Genomic DNA, 22,643 nt, shown 5'->3' on the forward strand with positions numbered 1-22,643 from the left:
CAAATCATCATATCACATGATCTGAGCAATTCAACTTTATAATTTCAAAAAATATAAGCAGGACCACTACTATCCATAAGTCACTGTCATATGTGCATATATGAGGAGTAGCTTAAAGGTCTTCCTTCGAGTATAGATCCAATATAACCTATACCACAATCAATAATGCAATTAACTATAAATATATTTTATTTAAAAAATAATTAAATTGATAATTATTAATAATGAACTAATAATAGAAATACCTGGCTAGGATTTAAATCAAAGTCATTACAAAAGTAAAAGATCTCAGGAGCTTAGCTAGAGAGTCAATAGGAAACAATATGTCAAAAAAATAGAGTTCATAACAATATAGAGTTTCTTCTAAACCCACGATGCAAGCTCTCATGAGATCATTCATTGACTTGTAAGTTGTAATAAAAATAGAACTTTGTAGATTAGTCTCCAATAATTTTTGTTCTTTCTTTACCAACATATCCTTTTCTGATTTTATATTAAAAGTGATAGCCAGAAGAAGGATACTAAAGTACTGTAAAGCTTTTGAATTCTCTGAACCTCTTGTCTACTTCATGTTCTATTTCTTCATTCTCTTGAAAATGATTCTATAATTATTTCATATCATCCATGACAATAAAGTAGTTCAAACTATTAAAAGATAAAAAGAAAATTGTGTTATTAAGGTTTCAAAGAATCAAATATTTTAAGAGAGTTAATTTGTGTTAGGATTTGATAAGTTTTGAAGGATAAACGATACATATAAAAAGAAAAGGGTTTGTTGTTTTGATTCAATTAAACTTGTGTGTTTTTTAATCATACTTATCTAAGAAACTCGAATAAGACTATAATAGAGATGCAAAATATATGCACACACATATAATGAGTTTAAGTTTATATCTAAAACGTTATATGTCTTTTTTAACCAAGAAAGAGAGAAAAATATAGATAAGGAGTTATCATGAACAAAAAAACTAATTACATATAAATAGGAATAACCTAGCATATCTACCCCGTTTATTTGCTGGAAAGTTGTTTTCTTTTGGAAAATGAATTTCAAAAAAGCAAATTATTTTCTGATGTTTAGTAGTGTAGTGAAAAATAAGTTGGAAAACATTTTCCAGTGTTTGGTTATGTCATGGAAAATGAGTTGGAAAATAATTTATTAATGTTCTATTTTTCTCAAGTTTATTAAAATAATGAGAAACAAATCTTACAAATTAAAAAGTTGAATGAGAATGAAATTGAAAAAAAATATAATTTCATAAATAATCTCAAATAAAATCAATAATAATCAAAATAATAGAGATCAAATCTAAAAAATAAAAAAAATAAAAGATGAAGAAATTAAAATAATAATAATAAACATTTTATAAATTATTTCAAATAAAATAAATAACAATCAAAAGAATGAGGACCAAATTTGATAGATAAAAAATTTCAATCAAAAAATGATAAGGGAAAAGCAAATAACAATTATAAAAATGAGAACCAAAGTTAATATAAAAATTAAATTTTAAGAGATGAAATTGAAAAATAAATATTCAATATATATATATATAGCAATCAAAAATTTGAGGATCAAATTTGATATAATCAGCAAATAATATGACATTTCTAAATTTTTCACAACTTCCAAAAAGTGTTTCCGCCTAAATTTTCTAGGAAAACACTTTTCTGGAAACCAAGCCAAATTTTTCTTTGACTGAAAAGTGTTTTTCGTTGACCAAGTTTTCTAATGGCAAACAAACACAAGAAAATTTAAAAAGTGTTTTCCCGAAGATCACTTTCCGAAAAAAAAACATAGCTCTAAAAGAGTAAAAGTTTCAATGATGCTAACTTATTTAATTATTATATAATAGAGTTTATTTGATTATCATGTAATGGGAAGGACTATTGTTGAGACTATCAACAAAAATCATATATTTTATTTATTGTCATCTTTAGATTCCTATTATATGGAGACTCCATATTATATATTAGCAATAATATAGATTATCTAAAATAGATTAATAGGATTTTAGACAAAGTTGCATCTTTTTGTTAAAAAAAATTTGTCAAAAGAAGAATATTATCTTCCTTTTATTACATGTATTAAAGCTTAGAACAAACTTAAAATTCAATTTTTCAATAATTAAAAGTTACCAAATTTTGTTGTAGTAAATGATGCATTGTTTGTTTAGGTGAGTTACATGTCATACATTCTTTCTTTTTTTTAAAGGCATGTCTAGTCATCTTTTTAAAAAACCAAGTGCAGAGACTTGACCTACAAAACATGTCTAACTTTTTTTATAAAAAAAAAATCAAACACACGAGCTTGGTCTTGCAAACTTTCATAAGCTTGCATCTGCTAGCCCTTTCCTTTAAAAAAAACAAATGCTAAAATAAAATTGTTTTCAATTAAAGCAATTATAATTGTATTTTAAAAAATATAAGATGAAACATACTTTTCAAATATATCACATGCTTTTAATGTTAATGTTAATTATTATTTTATGAATAATTATATATCAACCTCATATGAATAATTATTGTTTTTTTAATATTTTTTTATAAATATTCAATGAGAATAAAATATCTATTTTTTATTATGAAGTTTATATACAAATTTCTCAAATTAATTATTCCCATATTTTCGCATACAATGCATAAAATTTATCAAAGTATAACTTTTTTTTTATTGAAACATTCTTTTGAAATCATGATATTTTTTAATAAAAAATATATGTTTCTGTGTGTGTGTGTATATATATATATATATATATATATATATATATATATATATATATATATATATATATATATATAAGTTTGTTTTAGCTTGAGAAACTTCTGACTAAAAATCACCAGAAAAAACATTTTTATCTAGTATAATTGTGTCTAGATAGTTTCTTGAATTTTTTCTCATGTTAAAGAATTTTTTTTATTATTATGTTATGAAAATAATTTGACATTTATGTATGTGATGGATTTATTTCAAGCCTATTTGAAACCACCTCGCATGCTTAATTCAATTCAATTCATAAATAAATTTGAATTTAATTAATAATTCTAATTCTAATATTTTAAATAAAATAGTAAACTAGCCTCTTAAATTCCATTTATATAATAGAGGCAAAAAGAAATTAGAGAGGACATCCTTCAATTCAATTCAAATAAACCCTGAAAATTATTTTTCAAAAATACCCCTTTTCTTTCATTCTAAAAACCCTACAAAGTAACTTCTCTTCTACGCCCAAACCCCTGCTCTCTTTCACATCTCTTCTTCTAACATAATTTTTCAACGAAAGCTTGAGCCCAAGAATATATATATATATACGAGATGACTTGGCCATGCGCTGTCGTGAGCTTATAAAACAAATGCACTTGATAGTGTTATAATTGTGAACCAGCGCTAAATAAGTAATAGAAATTAAAGGTATGATGGAGCAAATATTTTATAACGAAAAAAAAGTTATGTTGGCGATCCAAAACTTAGAGACTGAACAAAATAATTTATAGCAATTTACAGTGTTTTGTGATGAAAGATACAGTGTTTTCGCCACATGATTTAGCTTTTCAGTTAATAAAAAGAAAAAAAATTACAAAGCTAAATTCTCTACCAACTTAATATTAAAAAAAAAACCAACAAAGATAATTTTGGAAGGAAAAAAACCCATGAGAAAAAACGTTGTAGCAATTGACAATGTTTTGTGAGGAAAACTATAACACTTTTCCCAATAAAATAAAATAAAAAACATTTAGAGAAATATTATAATAATCCACAGTGTTTTGTGAGAAAACCTACAACGCTTTCTTCATATGATTTAGTTTTATTGTAATTATAATTCTTAACCAACTCAATATTAAAAAAAAATCGACAAAGATAATTTTGAAAAAAATCATAAAAAAATCACACGGGAAAACATTACAATAATTCACAGTGTTTTAAAGAAGAAAAATTACAAAGTTAAATTCTTAATCAGCTCAATATTAAAAAATAAATCGATAGAGACAATTTTATAAAAAAAAAATAACAAAACAAACACTATAGCAATTCACAGTGTTTTGTGATGAAAGTTACAGTGCTTCCCAATATGATTTAGCCTTATTTGTAATAACTTGTAATTGTAATTCACAAACAACTCAATATTAAAAAAATAAAATTAAAAATGATAATTTGAAAAAAATTATAAAAAAAACCATATGGAAAAAAACACTGTAGCAATGGACAGTAATTTTCAAAAAAAGTTATAGTGCTTTCCTCACATATTGTAACTGTAATTTTTAACCAGCTCAATATTAAAAAGTAAAATAAAATAAAGATAATTTTGGAAGAAAAATAAATCATGCGGAGAAACACTGTAGCAATCAACAATGTTTTAAAGAAAAAAATTACAAAACTAAATTCTCAATCAGCTCAATATTAAAAAAAATTGATAAATATAATTTTGAAAAATAAAGAAATAAAATAGAAAAACTAAGTGGAAAAACATCGCAGCAATCCACATTATTTTTTTTAAAAAAAATTACAAAGTAAAAATTTTAACCAGGTCAATATTTAAAAGGTAAAATCAACAAAAATAATTTTAAAAAAAATAAATGAAAAAAAAAGAAAAAATAAGAAAGTTGAAAAAAAATAATTTTGCAAAAAAAACGAAAAAAAAAAGAAAAAAAGGAAAAATAGCAAAAAAAATTAAAAAAAATCAGGAGAAGAATCACTGTGGATTATTGTTGTAATCCACAGTGAAATGTGTGTGGGGGGAACAGTAATTTCCCCACACCATTTAGAGTATTGTATAATATATATATATATATTTGTGGTTTCATTATGAAATATTAATATTGTTAAAATTAAATTACTCATTAACTTGTCTATTTGGTAATCTGATTTGCATTAATTTAATATTTATTTTATTTAAGTTTTATTTGAGTAAGATATTAGAATTTTTATTGGAATATTTCTAGAATTTTGTTTCTCAACATTCCAATGAAAAGATAATTTGATGAAAACTTTTTTTTAACAAATATATATTTTTTGAATTTTTTTCAACAAATATTTTTTAAAGAATTAATATGAGATAAGTCTATCTCTATTTTCTTACAAAAAGAAATGATTTCTGAATTAAGGGTAAAATAGTCAAGCTTTTTAATTCAATTCATTTCCATATGTATTTCAAATAATATAATTGAATTCAATTATGTAGTTTAGTATTTTTTTCAAACTATAAGAATTATTATAGGTTATTAATTTAAATTTGTTTATAAATTGAATTCAATTCCGTAAGTAATTTGCTTATAAATAAGGTATAAAGAAAGCAATGGTGTTAAAAAAGATGGGGTTAGAAGAAGAGATGGAAAAGTGAAGGTAGGGTTTTTTTTAGCATAAAGTTACTTTGTAGTGTTTTGGGGAGGACAAAAAATGCCAAGTATTTTTAAAATATTATTTTTAATGTTAATTTTAAAAGGAATCTTTTGCATATTTTTTATAAATTGAATTCCATTTAAAATTTAAACCAATATACTCAAAATAATTCTAAAAAAAATAGTTCTAAACACAAAAAATGAACTTATAATTTAAATTCAATTCATATAATTCCAAACAAGTTGTACATAAATTAAGTAAAAATAGCTTAGGCTCATGAACTATTTTTTTCATAAAATTTTTTATAAATGGATAAATATTATTTGTTGACTGAAATTAATTTAGTAAGGGTGTTAATAAAACATGATTTATTTGTAATATTTACATTATTTAACCTCATCTAACTCAACTTATCAAAATCAGATAATATAGATATAATAAAAAAACTTAAAAAATAAATATTATAGTTTAAGTGGCATATCCTATATCAACAAACTTAATTTGTTGTTATATATTAAATATTAATTCTAATTAAGCTTCAATCTATAAAAAATATAGTAATATAAATCCAACCGGTAAAAATTATAATAGATATCTATAATATGATAGAGAAATTTAGTCCAACATAATATATGTTCAAGTTCAAAAATATTAAATAAATTAATTAAAAATTAAATGGGATATAATTATAATCACATACCCGATCCAGTATATCATGAACCCTGTAATTCAGCCAGTTTCAAGTCCACAAGTATATTTTTTTCACTCAAACCAGTCACCAGTTCCTCCCACAAAGAAGAACTGAAGAAGATGGCCTGCGTAATATCTTCTTCTGCAGCTCTTTCAACTCGGTCACTTCTCTCCACGGACTCAATCCCAGCCCAATCATCTCGCTCAATCAAACCCAATTCAATCTCATGGGTCTCTTCGTTTCCCACTGTAAACATCTCAATCAACAACAACCCATCCTCACTCAACAAGGTATGCACTTTCTTCTTCAATCTCTCGTTACCCTCTGTTTGTTTTCCGAGAAAGTCTTTGAAAAGGGAAACAAGTTTGAATAATATGTTGAGTCTCACGTTTTTCTGCTTTTCTGTGGTTTTGGGTATTTCTTAGAGATGTTTTTGTAGTGGAGCTAGTTATAGTTATAGAGAGATGGTTAAGTTTTTTCAATTCTTGAGATGCGGGGTGTTATTATATTTTCTTAATGAGTGGTAACATTTGAAGAAGAAAAGAAAATGAGATTTCAATGTGATATGCATGAGGTGCTGATGCAAAATCTGCACTATTTTAGTGAAAACTGAGGATGAAGGGAAATGGAAAAGGTCTTAACTTTATGATTTTAGTGACCCCAAGTCCCAATTTTTAAGTTTTAAGTTTTGATATGGTAGTAGGAGCAGGTCAACACCATCAGAAATCATTTGATTTTATAGAAAATTAGATTGGTTGTGTTCTAATTTTACACAACTTTCGGTAGTAGAAGATGATGGAACACGCTAGTTTCTCAATGAATTCTTACGGCTGAAAAATTGTTAGAAAACAGTTATTACTTGCTTGTATCTTGTCACTATTAGTACGGTAGCTGACACCAGGAATGCTCCTGATCCTAAAGGACATACTCGTTGCAGTGATATATAATGTAGCTACCCTCGTTTGTGTAATCATCTTGTTCATTTTTTCTTTATTAAACTATGGCTACTGCTTTATATTAAAAAAAAAAACAAAAGAAAAAAGCATGGCATTTGCATCTCCATGTTGATGCATTAGACATTGATGTCTGTCCTAGTATGGTGAAGGCAAAAGAATATTTTAGTAGTTCTTGTTCCTAATATGTTTTCATTTATAGTTCTCTATTGTTTCGTAGCTATTCAGGTCATGGCTTAGATGTGATTTGTAGCCACCATGGAGAAAATGCTACAGATTAATATCCTATCAATTGACATTGATCTTCCTCTTTTCTGTTTTTGCGAATGAAATTTTTGATTCATTGATTCACCTCTGAATTTCTCCACAAAGCATTAAAATATGGTTTCTGTATTAATGCATACCTTTGATCACCATAAATAGAACTCAATACTATTTATGATCTTCCCTGGAACTGTATTTCGCATCCTAACAGTCAACAGAAGAGTTACAGAAATTTGAGGTTTACTGTCACTTGTGATAGTTTTTTGTGGTAATTGTTATTGTTGGTCATGCATTACTTTTCTGGAATCCTCTGAATTGCTTGGACCTAGAGGTTCCCAGTCATCTTTAGAGCAGAAATTAGTGTTGTTTCAGATGACCTTTCGAGGAAGAAACTTTCTCTGATATTTGTTACTGAAATCTGCAGAATTCTTTCATTCAAGCTGCGTGGACCAGAAGATCTCGAGGTGAACTTGAGAAGAAACCTAACAAAAAATCTTGGAAACAGAGGACAGAAATGTATATGAAGCCATTTTTACTAAATGTTTTCTTTTCAAGGAAATTTATTCAGGCAAAAGTGATGCACCGGGGAACAAGTAAAGTGATATCAGTTGCTACTACAAATGCCAAAGATCTTAGACACAGTTTACCATCACTCACAGATCACAATGCCTGTAGAATTGTAGGGAAGCTTATTGCTGAGAGATCCAAGGAAGCCGATGTTTATGCAATGTCATATGAACCTCGAAAGGATGAGCGGATTGAAGGTAAACTTGGAATTGTTATTGATACTATTAAGGAGAATGGGATCATATTTGTTTGAGCATTTTACTTGCAGGTTTTGTTGTTGTAAATGACGTTGGAATTTAGGTTTTGTTGTTGTAAATGACATTGGAATCTTACAATGATCTTTTTTCTAACATGTCTAATAGAAGATTTCCCATGGAATTCTCTGGTCTTCTCTGCTTTAGCATGCTTGCTTCATTGATGTCCAGTTAAGGAATTTTAGCTTTATGCAATTGAATTTTCAGTTGTTACAAACCAAATCATTACTCAGCTTAGTCAGACACTTTTGGCTTCCATAAAGTTCTGGAAATGACTGCACCTGCAGCGTGTTTACTATTTAACAGAAACACTTGATCCAAGCAATTGTCTATGGCTGAATTTGGTGTTTTAACTTGTAGTCTATACATCTTGAACGTATGATATTTGAAGCTTTCCCCTCCATAGATGTGTTACTTTTCCATCCAAAGTTAACTCAGTATTTTCTTCTCGAAAATGCAGATGCATAAGTTTGTTACTATTTTAGAAGTCTGCTAGCTTGCTTTACATTATTCATCCATGATATTCTGCTAGTTTTCGATGTTTCATCAGCTTTACTTGGATGTGCATTAATGTCCATGCCTCTTCTATTTCGCTTCTTGTTCTGCAGCATTAAATCCTTAATACATTTTAATGAATGGAGAATGATGCATGATGAAGTTACTACCTGGTGTGGAATTGTTCAATGGAAAGAATTAGTCAATCTAATATATATAAGCGGCAAATTTCATGCTGTTTTTTTTCTTCCTCGTTCACCTCCCCAGCTTCCTGTTTTATGTTTTTCATTAGTGGGGCTTTTTTTCCTTTTTAAATTTATTTTTTTTCCATTTCATCCTTGTATATGATGGAGCCTATTAGCCAATTCAGAAATTCAAGTTTTACGTCCTGAAGAAGAATATGTTCGGGTTTTATTAGCTTAATGTCATCCTGAATAGTGTATTTGATTAATGACTTCGGTGCTGTTTTTTTTTTGCTTAAAAATCAACACCCTATCGAATTTCTTGTGATCTCCAAACGAACAGAGTAAAGAAGAGAAGAAAACCTGAAATCACAAGCAAACACCAGAATGCATATTAACAAGGACACCAAGATCTTCAGCTACTAACATAAGATTTGCACATTTAATCACAGGCACCCGATTCTTATATCAGAATTCTAATGAAGATCAATAGGAGGTATAATCCCATTCAACCAGAGATTTCAATAGCCTTGACATCAGGTTTCTTAACGTCCTCTTTAGGCACAGTCACAGCAAGAACCTCATTCTCCATAGAAGCCTTAATCCGATCCATCTTTGGTTTCTGGGGCTGCTACGCTCGACACGATGCCATGTCTTATTCTTGTCTTCCTTCTCCACATTCCTCTCCCTACTTATCTGAGGCACCCTACCATCCTTAATTTCCACCCTCACTTGCTCCTTTTCAAGACCAGGAAGATCTGCGTTGAAAACATGGGCTTCCGGGGTCTCCTTCCAGTCAATGTGTGAATGTTGGGAAATGCTGAGTTTTCATGAGAGACAAGTGAATTAGATGGAGGAAAAAGGAAGTCCTTGAAGGGACCCCAAGTGAAGGGATCAAAGAAGATGGTGCCTCGTCGGTTGTCAAAGAAGCTTGGAATCATTGCCATCTTTTTGAACACTGGTGGTCTTGTTTGCTCCTTTTTGTTTATGGTTCGGGATGTCGAGGAAAGGGAGATAGGTTTGGTATTTTGTAGGAAGTAAGGAGACACCTGGTACTATATAGGACAATCTCTTTATGAAATGATGGACCAAAATTTCTAATATATTACATGAAGTGATTGAGATTGTAGTAATAATTGATTTTTAAAGTGTTTATTTATTTAAAAATATATTAAAATAATATTTTTTAAAAAAAAAAATTTATTTTTGATATTAACATATTAAAACAATTTAAAATTATAAAAAAATTACTTTAAAATAATTCAAAAACATTTTTAAATACAAAAACAAACACTCTAATAAATTATTTAAATGTGTGAGCTTTATAGAAGAATCTAGAATTAGCGCTCAAATGGATTTGAAAAAGCAATTTTTATATGTTTTGATACTTTATTTTTATGTCCCAATTTAGAAAAACTTTTTTTGCTTATTAAAATTTTGACATGTCTACTTATGCTTTCCACTTTCTCTAGAATATGAGTGTTTTTCCACTTTTTCTAGATTTTGAGAGTCTTTTTCCACTTTCTTTTAGGTGGTGACTTATTTTCTTTCTTTTTCCATATCTTTCTTCCAATAATTTTAGATTGAGGTTATATGCCTTTTAAATTTGATATATTTTATTTTATAATGTCTAGTTTATTTGGTTTCTTTTATCTTCCTAGATTTCTTTTAGAGTTTGATTTTTTTTTATTTTTTACTCTCATGGAGTTTTTAATAAAGGCTCATTTTATAGATCTAGATAGATAGAAAACAATTTAATAGACAACAATGCTTAAGAAAGGAAAAGAGCATCTACCAGATACTAAAGCTACTAATTATCATGAGATTTAAATTCTGTTTATTTGTTGGAAAGTATTTGGAAAGTGAATTTCAGGAAAGTAAATTATTTTTCGATGTTTGGTAATGTAATAGAAAATAAGTTGGAAAATATTTTCCAATATTTAGTTATGTCATGGAAAATAAGCTGAAAAATAACTTATTAATGTTTTATTTTTTTCAAGTTTATTAAAATAATGAGGATAAAATCTTATAAATTAAAAAGTTGAATGAGAATGAAATTGAAAAAAAAAAATAATTTCATAAATTATCTCAAATAAAATAAATAATAATCAAAATAATAGAGATGAGATCTAACAAATAAAAAAATTTAAAAGATGAAGAAATCAAAATAATAATAATTACCATTTCATAAATTATTTCAAATAAAATAAGTAACAATAAAAAAAAATGAGGACCAAATTTGATAGATAAAAATTTTCAATTAAAAAATGATAAGAAAAACGCAAATAACAATTATAAAAATGAAGACCAAATTTAATATAAAAATCAAATTCTAAAGGATGAAATTGAAAAAGAAATATTCAAAACAAAATATATATAGCAATCAAAAGTTTAAGGATCAAATTTAATATAATCAACAAATAATATAACATTTTTAAATTTTTTATAATTTCTGAAAAGTGTTTTCCGTCCAAAATAAAAGAAAAATACTTTCCTGAAAACTAAATCAAATTTTCTTTTGATTGGAAAGTGTTTTCTGTTGATCAATTGTTTTAATAATACACAAATATATAAAAGTTTGAAAATTTTATTTTGTTCAAATTTTAAGGCCAATATTTAGAAAATTGTATTCCTTTAAATTATTGGGTCAATATGTGGATGTATCCTAAAAATCATTCGAAGAAAAGAGTATAATATATATATATATATATATATATATATATATATATATATATATATATATATATATATATATATATATATATATATATATATAACTAGACATTTGTTACTAGGAAAGCAAATCCAACATTACTCTTAAGGTACGATTATGACCATGGTATGGTGTGGTTGAAATTATATTTTATTTTAATTATAGTTTTGAAAGTATTTGATTAAAAATATTTTTGTTTTTATGTTTTAAAATTTTTAAAAAAATTAATTTTTTTATTTGTTTTTACTTAATTTTTTTTATATTTTCAGATCATTTTAATATATTGATATCAACAATAATTTTTTAAAAATAAAAAAATATATGTTATTTTGATAATTTTTCAAGTAAAAAATATTTTAAAAAACAACTATAATTACACTTCCGAACAAGTTTTTAATCAACCCATGCAACTATTTTACATGGATGATATTAAAAATTTATACTATAATTTGTACATCTACAAAAATTACTGAAAGTGAATCACACACTTAGCACTGTAAAGAAATGTAGATATGGTTAACATTTCTTTTTCATTATTTATTACAATCAATTCTAGTAAAAAGAATAATGCACTGTCATAATTTTCTACGAGATGTCACGTCATGGTAAAGATTTTTCCACACGATGGGTATCATCATGTCAAGTAGTCAGCTATGTGTCAGCTTATATTAAGCTCCATCACATATTTCCTTACCACACTAACGTAAAGCACCATGAAGAGTTATGCATCTGTTAATAAATAAATAAATAAGTTTTTTTTTTCTTTTTTTAAAGTTATTTTTTTAATTCTTCATTTAATATTTTATTAACTAAGAATTAAATTTGATAATTTTTTTTCTATTTACGAGGTTATATCAAGTGACTTGAATTACAAGTTTGATAGATTGAGTCGGGTCAACTTTTTTCAATTATTTTTTTACAATTTCATCATAAAATATTGAGTTAATCGAGAATTGTTCTTCATAATTTTTTTATTTGTTTTCTGTAAGGTTATCTTGAACTCATAACTCGAGTTACGGATTTGGCTGACTACATGGATTGACTCATAATTGATTATTTTTCAATTTCTTATTTCAACATTAAATTGATTGAGAATTGATTTTTATGATTTTTTTTTCAAAGGCTTATCCTGGTTTCATGATCCAAGTCTTAGGTTTGATAGGTTAACCTGGGTCGACTTGCGTCTTTTTTTTTAATTGATTTATTTTTTCAATTTCATACTTCAATATTGGGTTCATTGTGAATTAGACTTCACAATTTATTTTGATTTGCTTTCTGTAGAGTTATCGTGTTCTCATGAATATAGTTACGGATTTGACATATTAACTCAGGTTGATTCAAGTTGATCTAATATGTTGTCATCTCAATATTTGAAAAATAAAGATGTTGACTTGATTTTTTCTAGTTAAACTACTTGTTTATCGATCATCGAGTTTTTTGTAGACTTGCCAAGTTAGTTGTGTCCCATCAGATCAACCCCACATAATTTAATTTTTTTTTGTCTTTTTTATTATTATTTTTATTTCATCCTTCAACATTAAGTTGATTAGAAATTAGGCTTAATGACTTTTTTTTATTATTTTCTTTTTATGAGGTTATATCTATCTCATGACCTGGGTTGTGAATTTAACAAATTATCCTAGGTTGACTTAAGTAGTTTTTTGTGTCATTTTTTAATTTTTTTTTAATTTTATCTTTCAATATTTTGTTGATTATAAATTGACTTTCATAATTTATTTTGATTTACTTTCTATATGGTTATCATAATCTCATTATTCGAGTCGTAGATTTGTTAGGTTAACCCAGGTCGATCCATTATGTTACACTCTCAATATATAAAAAAATATCATATAATATGTCTCTATATCAATATTTAAAAAAAAAACAACGTCCAATATATATAATATTTTGAGTTTATGATTAATTTTTTTTAATAAAAAACACATTATCAATGTTTGGATAATTGTTTTCACATTATAAAAATTAATATGACCTGTAACACTAGAGTAGGCTATGATATATGACTTTTACTTGTTTGTTTTTTAATAGAGAGGATAGTTTTGTTTCTAAAAAGAATTGTTGGTATTTTTTTTATTATATTAGAAAGGTTATTCTACAGAAATTCAAAATCACTATATGTCAAAAAATCATCTCAACCTAAAAGTTTAAGTTGTTAGGTAAGGTCTCAAGATATGATTTATATTATTCTCTAACACACTCTCTCAAGTGAAAGTTTTTTGAGCTTGAAACTTGCACATGCTCAAACTACATTGTGCTTAATTTTTATCAAATAAATAGAGATAGTGAGATTCAAACTCGTGACTATTTGGTTATCAAGGCTCAATATCATGTCAAAGAACCATCTCAACCCAAAAGTTTAAGCTATTAGGTAAGATCCCAAGATATGATTTATATTATTTTCTAACACTCTCTAAATATTATTTAAGAAAAAAACAAACTCTTAGCAACAATCATGATCATCTATTTTATTTCCCCTTTTCATTTTTGTAGTTTTGGTAGAAATTCGATTTTTTATTCTTTGATATCAATGAAAAAAATTGAAAAAATTAAAATCAGAAGTAAAAACATTATCATTCTTTGTTTACAAGAGTACCATTGAGTAACTCATTGGTATTTAATAGCTCAATTTTGATGGAGATATATGTTGAAACTTAAAAAAGTTAGTATGTTGATGTTTAGTTTAAATAGATATAATTTGTATAATAGAAGGCTAAAGATTAGTTTAATATTATGGGATGTAACAAAGATATGTAAAAAATAATTAGCACAAACATAAAAATTACAAAATAACTTTCTAGGTTTAAAGATCAAAACTATAATCTTATGAACAAAGTTTCATGAAAGAATTATATACAAAATATCTTAAATAGATTATAAAGAATTATCATATTTCTGTCAAAGATTGTATTCTTAGTTGGTAGGGTTTTATTCCTCATCATTTGATACAAACCAATTAATTGCAATCAACCTCCTAGGACTCAAACATCAGCACCTTAATTAGTTCCGCTACTAATCAAAACTCATGAACTAGAAAAATAAACTCAAAAACTCATTGTCATAACCAATTTTTACTACACACTTCTTTTTATATATAATTTTTCAAAAAACTATTTTCAGGAAAATATATATATTCTAAAAATTTCTCAAAAGAACTTGTGATTTTATTTTCTCTAAGGGAATTTTTTTAAAAAAAGGAATAACATACAATCTAGAAATATTTTGAACGAGTCATGGACTTGGTTTTTAAAAATTCAAAGCAAATTAACACCTTCTGATTTAATTTGAGAGAAAATCAAGGGTTTAATTAAAAATACAAATGAAGAAAAATATCAAAATTAATTAAAATTGGAAGGATTAAAGGATCAAGTACTAAAATGATGAGTTGGGAAATCCTATTTATTCATCTATAGACTTGATTAAAGCAATAATTTTGATTTAATAACTAATCAAATCCTTATTTAAAGAAATTACAAGTCTAGGAACGAGGATGTGAAAGGGAAAGGACTTGGAGATGGTAGTGGATTTTGGCCAGGGATCCAATTGAAATAGAACTTTAGGATTTTGTTCAATTTGACCTTAATCGCATGAATCAAAAGTGTTAAAGGACTATAGTGAAAAAATGCTTTTAAAATTAGGTATCATTATAAACACCTTAAGCAATGTATTTATACCCTTTTGTTTTCTTCCCTAGCCATTTCTTTAAAAAGAAACCTTAACCTCTCCCTCTCTCTCTCTCTCTCTCTCTCTCTCTATAAAAGGCTCACAACATGATTTATTAACATTGTTTGAAAGCCTATCACATATCATAAACCTCAATCAGGAGTAACCTACTAGTGTGCAATCATTCATCAATTGTTTCTAGAATAAATAAGCCAGTATAAGATGTTATTCTAGCATCACTCGAGAATGACAATATGATCTTAACCTCATTTAGGATAGAGTTTAACTTAACCAATCTCTTTTCACCTTTAGGTCTAACCTCTAGTTTTAAAGCGACCTTTGGACTATAGGTTTCCATGCACCAATATAGGTAGACCATTAATACATAGGCATATTAAATATATTAGGAATAAAAGGATAATAACAAAGTAATTTACCTTAGGTATGATATTTTAGGGTGATAATATCTTTTATATAGCATAACTAGCCTTTTGTCTATAATTCTGAAAGACTAGTTAGGGTTTCTAATTACTATAATATTAGGTGGCGACTCTTTCATATCTCATTCTCTTTAAACCTTTCTCCTTATCTTTATGCAAAACTTAGAGAGAGAAAAAAAAGTGGTCACCATGATGTTAAGTGTGACAATTTCTCTAAGAAAAACTTGAACTTAAACTCTAGAATGACTAAAGAAAAACATATAAGAAATGCTGGAAAAACAAATGAGAGAAAGGTAGAAGAGTTATTGCCCAGTGTATAGATCATCCTTGTAACCTTTTTTTACATTAGTTTTTGAAACCAAAATTATAAAGAATTAATTCCTGCTATTTGCATTAATTACCTTCCATAAAAAACATAAAACCTGAAATTTTTTGCCTTAAAAATATATGTTTGTCTTTGAAAATAAACTATTCAAGAAAAGAAAGATGAATGTTCGAACATTTTGTTCACAGAATGGCTTTAAAAAAATCTTTAGAGTAATAATTATTTTTACAATAAATCCATGCCAAAACCCAATCCTAACCAAGCCCTAAGCCCTAAGACCTGAGAATCAAGCCCATGTCATGCCGAATTAAGCAAACAAAAGTGTATGACTTAATTCTATGACCCACTAGCCCTAGGCCTTTCCTTTATAAGAACTTTGGTGATCTACATGTCTAATTTTAACTTTTTAACTGTCTATTATATAAGCTATCAAAAATATTTTTATCTTTTAATTTGCGATTGAGGGTTCTTAGGTTTACAAAACATGTCAACCTATGATTTTTTAAGATTAATTTCTCATTCACTTATAATATATTTTAAACAAGTTAATGTTGTATGTGAAAGTATTTTTGTTGCAAAATAAAACTCAACATAGTCTTGACTCTAAACATAAATGGACCTCACTTGTACTTTGGTTTAAAATGTGTATGTTGACTATGTTTCTCAATTAAATTTCTAACAATCCTTACATGAATGAAAATTTCCTAATCATTATATAAATAATTAAACATTTGTAGAATGATAATTACCTGGTGGAACACCATATCAAAATAAGTAGCTTTTATCTTTGAATCTTAGTTAAATATTATCGAATTTACTTGATTAATTAGTGAATGCGATATCTTGAACTATTCAATTTTTTATGTAAACTAAGATAACAGTATTCATTTTAACCTTAAATATTTTTTAGTTTTATGAGCATTTTAAAGAATACAACCTTTCATTATTCTAAAAAAAATATATTTATCACTCATATAGGTAATATTTTATTAAAAGTATTTTGTTACACTTCCCTTGGTAGACCAAGATGTAAGATTATTAAGAGTAAGGCTCACCCTTATCATGTTATAACTAATACCTTTTTTTATCATAAGAATAATAAGGAAAAATTATTTTGAGTGCTACCAAGAATGTTGCATCACTTAGTTTTTCCTTTAAATCTAGATCTTAGGATATCTAGTCAATTAGGTAGGTTATCATCTTAATACTCTTTCTCCTTTAATGATTTTAGGATCATTCTCCTGGATAAACTATACACAAGCTCTTCTATTAAAATTTCAGTGAGTAGATCCATAATATTTTTCTTTGACTTTACATAGTCAATGAAAATAGCCTCATTCAAGAACAAATGTTTAATAGTATTATGTTTATGACGTATATATCTAAACATATCATTCTACATACTACTTTGTTCTCTTATAATTATTGATTAATTATCGTAATGGACATAAATTACTAGTTTTACTTAGGCCAACATGGAATATCTTATAAGAAATTCGAAGTCATTTGGTTTCCTCTCCATCTTTATCAAGAGTAATAAATTTTGATTCCATCATGGATCTTGTGATACATGTTTGTACTTTCAATCTAAAGCTTCTTATAGTGTCTTTGTACTCTTTATTAAAGTAAACACATCATATAATATATTTTTCAATCCATTTAAGATATGATTCTTGCACATAAAATCATCATAATTTTATGTGTCCATGGCTTTCATCATAGTGAGATTAGATTTATTAAGGCAAGAATTTTGTAATGTTAAAGGAGACTAGATAAAACATCTTTTGTGTTTACCTCTTAAAGTTTAATCCATTGATTTTTCAAGTATTTTATATACTATGTATAATAGAAGGCGACGATGTCATGTTAAATTAGTATTTTTCAAAACAATATTGGTTATAGTAACCATCTTTTCTTTTAAGTTAAAGTCATGATAGTTTTCTATACAAACTATTGCTAAAGATTTATAATTAAAAATTTGGTATACACATGCAAGTACCAAACATATTTAAATTTATAAGAAAAAAATCAACCAGAAAACAATTTAACAAAATTATTGGAATTATGAGCAATTAATTTTTTAGTTCAATTTCTTATAAAATCATACTACATGCAAATATAGTTTTATAAAAACAAAAAAAAATAAATGTCAATAACAAACTAAATATAAAGAAATTAAAACAAGTTACTAACAAACACATAATAGATTAAAAACAAGCTTGTAACCAAATACAATAATTTTTATAAGTTTAATAATTATTACAAATTATTTAGTATACTTACTTTGTATCTTTTGTTATTAGCTCTATTACTTGTCAAAGATTGTATGCTCCTCACTTAGTGGAAAAGAATTAATTGCAATCAACCTCATATGATTTAAACAACACTACATTGATTAGTTGTCCTATTAATTAAGGTCCACATACTAGGAAAACAGGCTTAAAAATCTCTCTATAAAAAAACTTAGAACTTAAATTCTAAAATGACTGAAGAAAAACATGGTAAAATTGCTGAAAAAGCAAAGAAGAGAAAGGCAGAAGAGTTAATGCTCAGTGTACAGAATATCTCCCTTTTAACCCCTTTTTATACTATTTTTTAAAACCAAAATTAATGCAAAATCATTTTTTGTCATTTTACCTTAATTACTTGCCATAAAAAAAAAAATTAAACATGATAGTTTTTTTCCCAGTAGACATTTTTTCTTTTAAAATAAACTATTTAGGAAGAAAAAAATGGTTGCTGTTTTATGTTGAAGTATTTTTTATCAAAACTATTTAGGAAGAACAATTTTCAACAAAACATCAATCTAAAAGTGAGTTAACTTCACTTTTAATTTAACCTTAAATTAATCTTAAATTAATCAATTAAACATGTTTTTAAAATAATTTTCTAAGAAAGAAAATAAAAAAAGGGGCAGAGATAAGCAGTGATATAAATTAACAACCACAAAGCTTGTGTATAATATATACTTGGTGACTGTCGGTGGTTTGAATATTGAATTTGTGAGAATAGATAATCCCAATTATTCTCATATCTATATATATATACACACACACACACACACACACACACACACACACACACACACACACACACACAGTGAATCTCCAGCCACAAACAACACGCTAAGCTTAAAAGGAAGAGCAAATTATCATTGCTTACATGAATGTTAGCGGATTTCATTTGGAAAACACTGCTGTAGTACTTTTATAGTCTCAAACAAGAATCATTGCGCTGCTGTTTGTCTTCAGGTCTTGTTTCCATCTGAAACAAAAATATGTTCAGACCTTTTAATTGAAAATCACGAAAAAAAGAAGTCCAAATATAACTTTGAAAATATTAATAATTGTTCCAAAGAAAGGCTGAAAAAGATGCTTATTCACATGATTTTGTCGAAAACAAAATTTATATTATTGTGGAAAAAAGAAGAAGCAAGAATCATTAAATTCTAAATGTTTTTAAGAAATTAAAAAAATGTATTTTTTATTTAATATTATTTTTTATATTTTTTAATTGTTTTGATGGGTTGATGTTAAGAATAATTCTTAAAAAATAAAAATATTATTTTGATGATTAATTTCATATATTTAATTTTCCAAACACCCCAAAAATGCATGTAATTTAATTAACTTTCCTACCACTTGCACCGAGGAATGGATATAGGAAAACAAATGGGTGAATGGGTGAATTTTGTTAATTCTTTTGAATGGATGGGAAAAAAATAAATAATAAAATATCATAGTTTTAATTAACATTGCTTAAAATTGAGTTTTTTTTTCATATATATAAAAAATACTCATAAAAAATGACAGGTCAGCCTGGTTTAATGGCTGTGCATGAAAAGACATTGAGCAAATAAAAATGGTGATAAATATATTTACGAGCCACATTTGGTGATACAATAAAATACGTGGATTTATTGATAGTCAAATTGTGTATTAAATTAAAAATATTATTATTATTTGAATGGAATGGCAAGCGCAGGAGTAGTTGATGGAAAATCTGATCAAGTTGTCAGTAACGAGAAAGCGTAATGGAGGGGGTGGTGGTGGTGGGGGTGGAGCGCTGCCCTCTCCTCTTCCTCTTCCTCTTCTTCCCCGTCCTCTGTACCTTGAAACCCACGCTCTCTCTAATCTGACTTCTTTATGGGCCCCACGGCATGGCGGGAAAAGCGTGACGTGCGGGAAAAATTATTTTTGTTTAACAAAAAGATCATATCACGTGGAGATCTTCCACCAGCCGTTGGATCCTCTGTTTCTGTATCAGAATCCCACGTGGTGGGGCCCACGATCTCTGATGATAATCAAGACATTGACAATTCACGAGCTGGTAATTTTCGGGACAGGATTTACCCAATTAGAAAGCGACACCTGCACGGTAATTCCCATGGTTGGTTTGTCTGTGAGGATTCTTAGGTGGTGGAGTGGTGACGTCCGTAATCTCCTCCTAATTCGTGTTAAATTTCGTAGCACAAAAATGACTGACACGTGTCAGTGATGGCGTTTTTTACCGAAAAAAGGCTGCCAACTATCACCAATTTTATGCCCTAACGATTTTGATTTTTCAAACCATATAATGGATTTCATTCCAAAAAATGTTAATTTTTATATAAAATAAAGCTTTAAATGCTTGGATTTTTACTTTCTAGTTCAACAACAAGGAACGTAGTTGGCAGTGTAACTTCTCTAAAAGTTTGAATTCTTTACATAACAAATTTAATTTGAGTTTGGTTAATATTTTAGAAAAAAAATAAATATATTTTTTAAAATTTTTTAGTGAATTTATATTATTTTAAAATATGATAAATATGAAAACATGTATTTGTTTTCATAACTGTTTTTTTTTATCTCTAGATAGTAACTAAACGAAACTTTAATGAATTACTTTTAATTTAATGGTTTAATAATAAAAAAAAAATATATAAATATTTTCTTGTTAAAATATTAGAATACATATGTTATGATTTCGAAATCATTTAGAATAGTGTTTCAAATTATATTTTACTAAATTTTATATTTATTTGTTTAGAATTATTATTTTTTTATTTTTGAATCGTTTTGATATGATGATATTAAAAATAATTTTTGAAAAATAAAAAAATAATTTTTAAAATAAAAAATACTTTAAAAAACACCGAAAGGTTTTATTTTCATTTTTCAAAACTAAATTGTAAATAATGAGAGAAAATCCTGCATCATTTTAAAAAATAATCTGTTTTTCTTGGTAGTTATAACTACTGTACTAATATGAGAAACGAATAGCTAGGTTTCCCATACATTCTTGACTGCCACCTGTAAGTCCCTTGAACTTATGACGCCACTCTGCTTCTCTCTCTCGCTCGCTCGCTCACTCATTTTGTGATGCCTGTCTTAAATTCATTTCACGCTATCTTCCACGGCCATGATTATTACAAGTTGACAAAAAACCATCAACGTAACATTCCCAATTTCCCATTCTTCCATCTCCTTCAACAAAACCTTAAGCTAGCCTTCTGCTTCTCCTAAATCCACCCTTTACCATAACCCCATCTCCTTAACCCAGCAAGCAAAAAGAAAAAACACCATTACAGCTCTCTTTCCCTCTTTCCAAAATGGACCTGAGTGTTGTACCCTACCAACAACAACACCACCACAAATCTGAAACTGTCCATGACCAAGATGTCGACATAGTACTCCACACCAAACCTATCACCACCATGATCTCCAACCCCAAAGCTACTAAAGACCCTTGCAAAAACGTTGTCAAGTACAAAGAATGCATGAGGAACCACGCTGCTTCCATTGGTGGCCATGCCAATGACGGTTGCGGTGAGTTCATGCCACGTGGTGATGATGGCACTCGTGATTGGCTCACTTGCGCTGCCTGCGGTTGTCACCGTAACTTCCATAGAAGGGAAAGTAGTACCAAAAGACAGCACCAACAACAACTCCTCCTCTCTCCACCACCACTACAACCACATCAATTTCTCTTGTATGGTGCGCCCACTACTAAAAACATGAACCCGGTTCATGATTTCATGTCGCGCCCTCATGACGAAGATGACGATGATGACGGTCTTGATGATCTTGATAATGATCGACGGTCAGAGACGCCTGAGAGAGGTGAGGTGAATGTGGTGGGGTCAGGAGGGAAAGGGTTTATGGTGAAGAGTACTTCTGGCAGCAGTAACAAGAGGTTTAGGACAAAGTTCACGCAGGAACAAAAAGAGAGGATGTTGGAGTTTGCTGAGAAGATAGGGTGGAGAATACAAAAACATGATGACATGGCTCTTAATCAGTTTTGTAACGAAATCGGTATCAAAAGAAACGTGCTAAAGGTTTGGATGCATAATAACAAGAATGCCCACCGCCGTAGAGATGGTGTTCCACCAGTGTCTGCCGAGGCCCCTCCTCCTCTTCCGCCTTCAGCTCCGCCTCAGCCTGTTGGAGTCTAGTAATTATTATTGTTCCACTTTGATCTTTAATTCCTTCCAGTGGTCTCTTTCCTATTCTCTTTTTAAGACCTAATTAATTATCACTACTATTTTTTTTCTTTATTCAGTATGATAGTATCTTAATCTAGCGAGTAATCTAGTTGATGGACATGAAAAGGAGGCTAAAATGACATTAATCATGCTGATGATTAGCTTTGTGGATGTGTTTCTTTAGCAGTAATCTGTAATGTGAACCAATTAGTGGATACACACGCACACCCCAAGAAAAATAAACAACGGAGACTAAGCTTTTAGTTAAAGATAATTA

At 27.8% G+C, this 22,643-nt stretch overlaps 2 protein-coding genes and 1 pseudogene across 2 annotated transcripts; 2 read left to right on the top strand and 1 right to left on the bottom strand.

Moving 5' to 3' along the window:
• The first annotated feature begins 6,053 nt into the window (after nucleotides 1-6,053).
• LOC133669481 (uncharacterized) lies at nucleotides 6,054-8,191 on the top strand. The gene is made up of 2 exons (XM_062089643.1): nucleotides 6,054-6,319; nucleotides 7,671-8,191. The coding sequence occupies exons 1-2, from the start codon at nucleotides 6,149-6,151 to the stop codon at nucleotides 8,064-8,066; spliced, it is 567 nt and encodes a 188-aa protein (XP_061945627.1). The 5' UTR covers nucleotides 6,054-6,148; the 3' UTR covers nucleotides 8,067-8,191.
• A 1,008-nt stretch (nucleotides 8,192-9,199) lies between these two features.
• On the bottom strand, nucleotides 9,200-9,725 carry LOC133669132 (17.3 kDa class I heat shock protein-like; annotated as a pseudogene).
• Nucleotides 9,726-21,252: 11,527 nt separating this feature from the next.
• On the top strand, nucleotides 21,253-22,442 carry LOC133670199 (zinc-finger homeodomain protein 2-like). Its single transcript, XM_062090707.1, has one exon. It carries the CDS (start codon nucleotides 21,494-21,496, stop codon nucleotides 22,334-22,336), a length of 843 nt encoding a protein of 280 aa, XP_061946691.1. The 5' UTR covers nucleotides 21,253-21,493; the 3' UTR covers nucleotides 22,337-22,442.
• The last annotated feature ends 201 nt before the right edge of the window (nucleotides 22,443-22,643 follow it).

Source organism: Populus nigra, chromosome 12 (assembly GCF_951802175.1).
Source record: "Populus nigra chromosome 12, ddPopNigr1.1, whole genome shotgun sequence".
Taxonomy (NCBI): domain Eukaryota; kingdom Viridiplantae; phylum Streptophyta; class Magnoliopsida; order Malpighiales; family Salicaceae; genus Populus; species Populus nigra.

Bases quoted from the DNA above. Each gene is read 5' to 3' on its own strand.
- LOC133669481 (XM_062089643.1), top strand. From the start codon at position 6,149: ATGGCCTGCGTAATATCTTCTTCTGCAGCTCTTTCAACTCGGTCACTT. The intron at 6,320-7,670 runs GTATGCACTTTC...TGAAATCTGCAG, and splicing joins ACCCATCCTCACTCAACAAG to AATTCTTTCATTCAAGCTGC.
- LOC133670199 (XM_062090707.1), top strand. From the start codon at position 21,494: ATGGACCTGAGTGTTGTACCCTACCAACAACAACACCACCACAAATCT.